The 9,651-nt window shown below is 43.5% G+C and overlaps 1 protein-coding gene across 1 annotated transcript; it reads left to right on the top strand.

Moving 5' to 3' along the window:
• Nucleotides 1-1,844: 1,844 nt before the first annotated feature.
• On the top strand, nucleotides 1,845-3,222 carry FGFBP3 (fibroblast growth factor binding protein 3). Its single transcript, XM_019445074.2, has 2 exons — nucleotides 1,845-2,005; nucleotides 2,274-3,222. The coding sequence occupies exon 2, from the start codon at nucleotides 2,363-2,365 to the stop codon at nucleotides 3,140-3,142; it is 780 nt and encodes a 259-aa protein (XP_019300619.2). The 5' UTR covers nucleotides 1,845-2,005; nucleotides 2,274-2,362; the 3' UTR covers nucleotides 3,143-3,222.
• The last annotated feature ends 6,429 nt before the right edge of the window (nucleotides 3,223-9,651 follow it).

Below are 9,651 nucleotides of genomic sequence, written 5' to 3'. Positions count from 1 at the left end.
CAGAGCCTGGAGCCTGTTTCAGATTCTGTGTCTCCCTCTCTCTCTGACCCTCCCCCATTCATGCTCTGTCTCTCTCTGTCTCAAAAATAAATAAACGTTAAAAAAAAAAAATTAAAAAAAAAAAAAAAAAGAAAAAGAAAGTTGAACGCCCCTTGCCAGGAGGTGAAGGAAGGCAGGCATGAGGAGTTACCGTGTAATGGGTACATTTGGAAGACAAGAAAATGTTCCGGAGATGGATGGCGCTGATGGTTGCACAACAGTGTAAATGTACTTATGCTGCTGAACTGTGCACTGAAAGATGTTTAAAATGGTAAATTTTGTGATATGTATCTTTTACCACAGTTAATAAAAAGTAACTTGTAGTAAGACATTACCCCTCTCTGACGTGGCAGAGCACATCTGTGTGTCCTTTTTCCTCAGGGAACAATGTTTCTGACAATGCCTCTGGAATCTCTCTCTTAAGGATTATGACTTTTCAAATTAATCAAGTTTTTCATTGTAATTAGTACAGAATGTCACAAGATGTCACTCTTTAGCTGAGAAACGATTCCAATTCCGTTCAGTAGCCGATCAGAAGTAATGCCAGAGCAACAGACAAGTCTGTAACTCTCCTTAGCGGTGCTTTACTCTACAGACATGGTTTTCTGGGAAAGAGAGAAGTTTCCATCTTTGAAGTACATTAATATGCTACTCTTGTTTATGAAACTTACATTAATATTTGTTAACTGCATAAGTACTAATTGCTTTTCATTAAACATCGAATTGATGTAACAAAGACATAACTGACTTTGAAAGTGATAATGTAATACAAAACTGAAATGTAAAGGTTATTGATCGCTGAAAGCTTGTGGCTTTATCGTTAAATGATGTGTGACCTTGGGTAAGTCATTTAATCTGTCTGATCTCACCAGAGATAAAAATTTCCATTCTTAGATCAGTATAGACTACTATATATTTAATATATACTAACATATATTTAAATTCATTCTTCTAATTCTGAAATATTTTGGTTTTTATAAGTGATCAAATTATAACTGTTCAAATACAATACCAAAAAGGAGTTCAGTCATAGAAAATACTGTCTGCAGTAAAACACTAGGAAATATAATGAGACTTCTTGACATCTTGGGTAATCATTTTAGGAAAATACTCACATGTATAGAACAATTATAAAGTGTTACAAACTCTTGATATGAAAAAACACATTTGTTACTGAGAACATTTTTTTAAAGATGGAATATTTTAAGCTTTGCTTAAATATAAAAATTTCAAGATTCAAGAATACATTAACTCTTAAAGATGACAGCATTTGAATTGGTAATATTACCTTGTAACTATAATCCAAATTAAGTTATTTTTTTAAACTTCTAATTTTTGCAAGCAGTTTTATAATCGATTTATAATACTTAAAAATAATCAAAAGCCCAAATGCCCATCCCTGGGTGAACTGCAGGACACTATGGTATATTAATAAACTAGGATACATTTTTATTAATACACTTTATTATTTTTATTCAGATTACATTATTAGGATAAGAAGCACTACGGAAGTGCTGGGTGAAAATATAGAACTCAGAATGATATGACGAGAGTGCAATGCCTGGTTTAGAACACGGACAGTTGTTTTGTTTCTAACATGAAATTTTTTATTAACTCTTAAAATTTAGATCTGTTTAACTTTATGCTCGGATGGTTAAATATGTAAAAGGAAAGAAAGGAATGACTTGTTAAAATTTGCATGATTATTTTAAACATGGGAAGCTAAACACAAGATGTATATTTCATGCCAGTGTCACTTCTATCATACATTTGGGGTGTGTATGTATGTGTGTGGTGGTGGGAAATCTCCCAGTGTGAGAGAAGTCTGGGAGGGGCACAGTGGGGGAGGCCCCTCCTGTCCCATTCATAACACGTTCATTCACTGGGAGCCGGCTAAGACCGACTAATCTCTCACGCAGTCATTCCCTCTACCCTAATAAAGATCCACCACCTCTCCTAGAACTCGGTAAGTCCAAAGTGCAGTCAAAATGCATGTTTCCCAGAAATAATCTGAAATGTTTTTGTAGATAGTTTACTGGAGGGTGAAGAAGGGAGGGGGTGGAAGCGGCAATTTTCAGACATCGCTTTCTTTTCGTCTTCGCGCAGGGTTTCAAAAAGATTTAAAACGATTTTTCAGACAGTAATTGATTTTCTCAGAGGGCCTCTCTCAGGCTGATGTGGGAAGGGGAATTCGTAGATGCGTTTGCAGCAGCGGTCTCTGCTTCTGTGCCCAGGTCCGAGGGACGCTGCTCTCCTGGCCCTGCCACCACTGAAGCGCCCAGGCGTCCCGGAAGATCCGACCTGAGCGCAGACCCCGCGGACCATGAGTCCTCGGAGGCAGCGAGCGTCGGTCCCGCTGCTGCTGCTGCTGCCGCTGCTGCTGCTGGGCGGCTGCCTCCTCGTGGCCGCCCGGAGAGACAAGGGGGCGGCAGGCAGCGCGGCCCAGCCGGCCCCGGGTCCCGCGGGCGGCTCCTCCGGCCGCTTCGTCAGCCCCGAGCGGCACGCGTGCAGCTGGCAGCTCCTGCTGCCCGCCCCGGGGCCAGCGGCGGGCAGCGAGCTGGCGCTGCGCTGCCAGGACCCGGACGGGACGCGCCACCAGTGCGCCTACCGCGGGGAGCCGGAGCGCTGCGCCGCCTACGCCGCCCGCGGCGCGCACTACTGGAAGCAAGTGCTGGGCGGGCTGCGCAAGAAGCGGCGGCCGTGCCAGGACCCCGCTCCGCTCAAGGCTCGCGTGTGCGCGGGCAAGAAGGGCCACGGCGCTGAGCTGCGCCTGGTGCCCCACGCGTCCTCACCCACGCGCCCCACTGCGGCGGGCTTCCCCCCGGATCCCAAGCCCCGCGCCAGGAGCCGGGGGCGCCTCCGGGAGCCGGCGCCCGGCCCCTCCGGAGGGGCCCGACTTCCCGCCGGCGCGTCTCCCAGAGGGAAGCCCTCTGAGACCAACGGCGGCAAGAGGAAGGCGGCCTCGGACCCAGACCAGGAGCGACCCCTGGGGACCGGGCCCGATCCCGACGGGCTGGACGAGAACGCGAAGCTCACGGAGACCTACTGTGCTGAGAAGTGGCACTCCCTCTGCAACTTCTTTGTCAATTTCTGGAATGGCTGAGGCTGCCCGCCTGGGGAGGAACCTGGGTGGGGGGAGGTACGCAGCCGGGGAGGAGAAGTTAAGGGCATCTTAGGCCAGGAGATAAGGGATGGAGAGTGGGGAGGAGTCCAGGTTCTAGAATGGGGCGAGGGGGTGGGAGGGCGTGGGCCTTGGGATGAGAATGTAAGGGGTATGGAGAATCTCTGAGACAGCAGAGACGTTAAACATTTTTGAAGAGTCTCAACCCTGATTAAGAGCAGAAAAAATAGTGGAAACAGAAGTAGGCATACCTTAAATGTGCAAAAACTGTAGACTGGGGAGAGAGACAGGAGTACAGAGGGAGGCTGGAAAAAACTAAGGGGGGAAAAGTGAGGAGAGTGATGTAAATCTCATGTGGGAAGCAGGATACAACATGTACTGTTTAACACATTTGTATTAAAATGTAATCAGGATCTATTGATACCCTGAGCCAGGTTGAATTGTTTAGTGACTTCTCACCCAATCAGCTGACGAGATTCCCAACTTTTTTTTTTCTCCCCCTTTTGGAATTAATATGAACTTGGGTACTGCTTCGTGTCATAGATGACCTCTATTGGGATAGAAGCCATTCAGAGGTCGAAATTGCCTCCAATGAAAAGATTTTCAGGATGGTTGCCCTTGAATTCTTTTAGACGTGTTACTTTTAAACAGAGGGATGCCTTACGTTCTGAAATTTTCCCATTAATCTTCTAAATTCAGAGGTGGATTGTAGTGCTCCAGTAGGTTTTAAAAAAGAATTCTCTTTACATTTGACCATATATTTTTTAAAAACCTGAAATTAAGTATATATCTCAGAGTCATTTGGACCATCATGGAAGTTGTATCTGTTTCATGTAATTAATTGTTAACATATTTCATTTTAAGTAAGATGCGATGACCACTTTGCACATGTTAGGTGCTCAATAAAGACTGTATGGGTAACTTGAAAGAGCTGGCAGGGCAATGGAAATTCTGACTGCATTTGATATAGTTCTGAGTGTAGCTTGAAGTAAGTTCCCAAACACCTCTTGAATGGTAAGGAAAAGACAAGAAGTCTGCATAAAGCAGGAGTGTCAAACTGGCAAACCTTGGGTTGTATCATTGTTCTTTTGGCCTGCATGTGGTTCTCTCAGTTTTCCTCTCTTCTTCCTCCCTCTCAATTTGGAGGTGTTGCCAGCATTTAAAAATTAAATAATTTCATATAAAAATTAAGATTTCTGAATTCTCTTGAAAAATCAGATCTATACATGTTTTGATCTATCTTCCAACAAGGCTGACACTGAATATTGATTGCCCATTGTAGTTCAGGCATGTTGTGTAGAGTTTTCTGCTGTGCCTAGAAATCTTATCTATAAACTTTATTCATTCATATTACAGGCCTGAGCCCATGAGACTTTTAAGCCACTGCTAGATATAAGGTTACCTTTTTCTGACCTTCTGTTCTTCTCACACCCACTCCTTTAAAACAGTGGTAAATGCAACAATCTTACAGATACCGAACATCTCCTGAACTCTTCTTTGACCAGCCTCTAAGAAATGTTAACTATGTCTCACCTTTTTGTACCTTCTTGTAGTCACACAATTGGCAAAACATTCAGACTGCACATGGTTTCAGGCCAGGTTTATGAGGCCATATTCTGAGTAACATTGACCATTAGATAAAATTCATCTTGGCCGTGGAAAGGAAGTTCAGAGTAGTTAGAGACCACTCCCTTAAGACTGGGGCCAGGGGGCGCCTGGGTGGCTCAGTCGGTTAAGCGTCCGACTTCAGCTCAGGTCATGACCTCATGGTCCGTGAGTTCGAGCCCTGCGTCGGGCTCTGGGCTGACGGCTCAGAGCCTGGAGCCTGCTTCCGATTCTGTGTCTCCCTCTCTCTCTGCCCTTCCTCCATTCATGCTCTGTCTCTCTGTCTCAAAAATAAATAAACATTAAAAAAAAAATTAAAAAAATAAAAATCAATTTAACTAAACAATATATACTTGTTGATACTGTGCCAGATGTCCTGGACTTTGTTTGGTGCTGAGGAAGCGGGGTGGGTACACCCTGACAGAGGACTAGACGTCAACAAGCTGGAATTTAGGATTATACACGAAACCCTTCGAGAACAACAATAAAAGAAATTAGGCTTCTACATGTAAGAGATTAGGAAGATGAGCTTTAAGTGTAGGTCTGGTTATCTGGGAAGCCCACTTAGAAGGTGTTAGCTTGAGGTAAACTTGGGTGTACTGTAACTCAAAAAACAGGTGTGGGAAATGAATGAAAATCTAAATGAAATGATGAAGAGAAATGATGTAAATTTAAAATTCCTGGGCCATGTCCCAGTTCTGCCTCTAGGTCTAATTCTGGGCAAGTCATAAAAATTTTTGTGCCTCAGTATGGCATAAGGAAAAAATATATACTATGCCGCTGAAGGCTCCAGAAAACAAGAGTTCTAAGATAACATCGCTGGGGGTGTAAATTGGTGTAACCTCAATGGAAGAGAAGTTGGCAGTTTATTTTCTCAAAATTTCAAATACCCATACCCTTTAACCTGGATAGTTTTTTTTTGTTTTTTTTTGTTTTTTTTTTGTTTTTTTTTTTTTTTTTTTAAAGAGAGAGAGGGAGGGACACACAGCATCCAAAGCAGGCTCTGTGCTGACAGCATAGAGCCCCATATGAGGCTCAAACTCACTAACCATGAGATCATGACCTGAGTCAGAGTCGGACACTTAACCAACTAAGCCACCCAGGAGTGGCTAAAGACAAATTAATACAAGGTGCGAGAAGTGAGATGATTCATTTTCAAAAATTCCAAATAAAAGCTGTGCTGTCTAGTTAACAATAGGTTTACAATCTATTGGAAATATGTACAACTCCCCATCCCCACCCCCTTCCACACACACACACACACACACACACACAATGGAGTCCCAAACCCTTAGACATTTCACTTCTTGGTTCTTCTTCCCCTCACCATTTCACAGGCTTATTTTTTCATGGGCTTGGCAATGAGTATGCACCAAAAAACTGAAGTATCTGAGTCACCTCAAGGAATGTACATTTGTTCCAATCAAAATACTTTTTACTTTACATGGGCATTGGCGGCTTCCAGGTAAGACTAACCTCAGTAGTCCTCAGCCAATGAGGAATTGGGGGAGGGACTTGCACACTAGGAGATAAATTGTCTGCCATGACTGCCCTGAGTGTGCCTGTCCATCAGTCACCCACTTTTTTTTTTTAATGTTTATTTATTTTTGAGAGACAGAGAGACAAAGCATGAGCGCCGAGGGACAGAGAGAGAGGGAGACACAGAATCTGAAGCAGGCTACAGACAGTGAGCTGTCAGCACAGAGCTTGACAAGGGACTTAAACTCATGAACCACAAGATCATGACCTGAGCTGAAGTCAGATGCTTAACCGACAGAGCCACCCAGGTGGCCCCAGACACCTACTCTTGCAGCAAGAACATTGATTAAAGCCTTGCTTCTCCGTGCTCCGCGTCTCCTCATCCCTCCTTTGATTGGGTCAGTGGGCTTATTTCTCACACAAAGACACATAGAAACACATACAAAGTTATTAATAGCAACATTGTTTATATTGGCCAAAAAACAGAAATAACTTCAATCAATGGGAAAGTAAGTTGCAACTCATTTATCTTTTTTAAAATTTTTATTTATTTGAGAGAGAGAGAGAGAGAGAGAGAGAGACAGAGAGAGAGAGAGAGAGAGAGAGATAGCAGGGGAGGGACAGAGAGAGGGAGACAGGATCCGTCTCACGAACCACAAGATCATGACCTGAGCCAAAGTCTGACCTTAACAGACTGAGCCACCCAGGTGCCCCAAGCAACCCATTTATATGGGATTGAGCCATATTGTGTGAACCAAACTAAGGCCATCTTGGACAAATCCACTTTGATGACTGTGCTGTGACCAGAAACCTTCTTGAGCATCCCTGCCCCTCCCACATTCTTTCCTTTTGTTTAACCACACTCTTAAGTACATCCCAGGAGCATAACATCCTTGATCTGCCCTGGAGCTATAACTGTGACACACAACTACCCTTAAACATTTCCCCTTGGGTGGTCCCCCAACAAGTACTCTCAGCTTCTAGGGCTATAGGAGTAGGTTTTTTCTTTCTGTTTTTGTTTTTGTTTTTTTAAACGTTTATTCATTTTTGAGAGACAGAATGGGAGCAGGGGAGGGGCAGAGAGAGAGGGAGACACAGGATCCGAAGCAGGATCCAGGCTCTGAACTGTCAGCACAGAGCCCAATGCAAGGCTTGAACCCAGGAACGGTGAGCTCATGACCTGAGCCGAAGTGGGATGCTCAATGACTGAGCCACCCAGTCACCTTAGATGAGGGTAGGTTTTAAGAGAGGCAGGGTCCAGGAGATCTACTGGTTTTGCGGAGCCCAAGACATGCTTCTGTCTGTAAGTCCCCTTAATGAGCCATTTCTTGTCAAGCTAGCTTTTTTCTTCCCTTTTATGGCTCCTTCAGCCTTTGGAAGTCATTTTGCATATTCTTCTCTTTCACAGAATACACGTGGACCTGTTACTTGACCATTCTGACCTACAGAAAAATGTCAATTTTATGTGGTTCGACTTAATACAATACTACGTGGCCATTTAAAAAATGAAAGATCTAACTGGGAGGCTCAGTGGGTTAAGCTTCTGACTCTTGATTTCAGCTCAGGTCATGATCTCATGGTTCATGGGATCGAGCCTGCATCAGGTTCTGCATCAGGGTCCTCACAGGTGTGGAGCCTGCTTGGTATTCTCCCTCTCTCCCTCCTCTGCCCCTCCCTCGCTCTCTCTCTGTCTCAAAATAAAATTTATAGAAATATCTCGGGGCATTCACTTTCGAATGTCCCCTGTCTGTAAAGACAGCTTTCCTACTATTCTTCATTTCTAATCTTACCCTGGGGTAAGGTGGCGAGGGGAGGGGAGAGGATGTCAGAATACCACTTAATGATTATTAGTGAAAAAACTTCTTGGAAGAATGCAAGGAGACCATGTGACAAATACTTACTCCCAAGCTTGAAGTTCAGCCCTCATGGTCATTTTCTTCTTAGCTAGGCAGGATAGTTTTATTCTGAACATTTGGGTCCTCCATTTGGAACATATAGCTACATATTACATTAAAACAATAAGTTGTTGGTCCTTACAACCTAAACACCTATGACTCCAAATGCTAAAGAAAACAAAATCTATCTAAAAGAAATCAAAGTTGGGGCTCCTGGCTAAGGTGGAAAAGCATGTGATTCTTGATCCTGGGATTGTGAGTTTGAGCCACACGTTGGGTGTAGAGATTACTTAAAAAAAAAAAACTTAAAAAATTTAAAAAAAAAAGAAATCCAAGTTAAATCCAAATTTTTCAAATAAAAGTATTTTATTTTATTAACTCTATGAGTTATATACTGTGGCAGATGTATATGTGAGTATATAACTAATATAATTACTTATATTATCCTGCCTCCTAGTATTCACACCCCTGTGTAATCCCTTCTCCTTGAATGTAGGCAGGACCAGGTAGCTTGCTTCTAATCTCAAAGGAATGCAACAAAGGAGATGAAATGTCACTTCATTAAAAAAAATTTTTTTTTAATGTTCTTTTGGGGGGGGGGGGGTGCGCAGAGAGAAAGGCAGACACAGAATCTGAAGCAGCACAGAGCTCCACATGGGGCTTGAACGCACGAACTTCGAGATCATGAGCTGAGCCGAAGTCGGCCACTTAACCGACTGAACCCCCCAGGCACCCCTTCACTTGTTTTTTAATGTTTATTTATTTTAGGGAGGGGGGAGGGGCAGGGAGAGAGTGTCAGAAGATCCGAAGCAGGCTCTGTGCTGACAGCAGCGAGCCCCAAGATCACGACCACAAGATCATGACCTGAACCGAAGTCAGATACTTAACCAACTGAGCCACCTTTGCACCCTGAAATGTCACTTCTGTAACTACGTCACATAATACTGTATCTTCTCTCTTGCTAGCTGACTCTTTTGCTGAATTTGATGGAGTAAAGCCACCATGTGGAAAAGCCCACATGGCAAGGAACTGAAAACAGACTCTAGCCGACAGCTAGCAAGGAGCTGAGGCCCTCAGCCTGACATCCACAAGAAATTAAATCCTGCTAACAACTCCGAGTTTAGAAGCAGATCCTTCCTCAGCTGAGCCTCAGATGAGACTCCAGCCCTGTTTGAGACTCTACAGGGTCATGAAAGAATGTGAAGCAGAAGACCTAGCTAAGCTGTGTCTGACCCACAGAATATGAGATAATAAATGTGTGTCCTTTAAGCCACTCAGTCTGGGCAATTTGGTACACAGCAATAGATAACTAATATAAGTACATATAAATAACTTTAAAATTATTTTATTGTGTATACATGCAAGTATATCTACAAGATAAACTTAAAACAATTTTTTTTTAACATTTATTCATTTTTGAGAGTGAGAGAGACAGAGTGTGAGCAGGGGAGGGATAGAGAGAGAGGGAGACACAGAATCCAAGGCAGGCTCCAGGTTTTGAGCTGTCAACAT

This window comes from Panthera pardus, unplaced genomic scaffold (assembly GCF_024362965.1).
Source record: "Panthera pardus isolate Hobbes unplaced genomic scaffold, ASM2436296v1 HiC_scaffold_22, whole genome shotgun sequence".
Lineage (NCBI taxonomy): Eukaryota > Metazoa > Chordata > Mammalia > Carnivora > Felidae > Panthera > Panthera pardus.
The sequence above is the reverse complement of the archived record's forward strand: the minus strand, read 5'-3'. Positions and strand labels throughout refer to the sequence as shown.

Bases quoted from the DNA above. Each gene is read 5' to 3' on its own strand.
- FGFBP3 (XM_019445074.2), top strand. From the start codon at position 2,363: ATGAGTCCTCGGAGGCAGCGAGCGTCGGTCCCGCTGCTGCTGCTGCTG.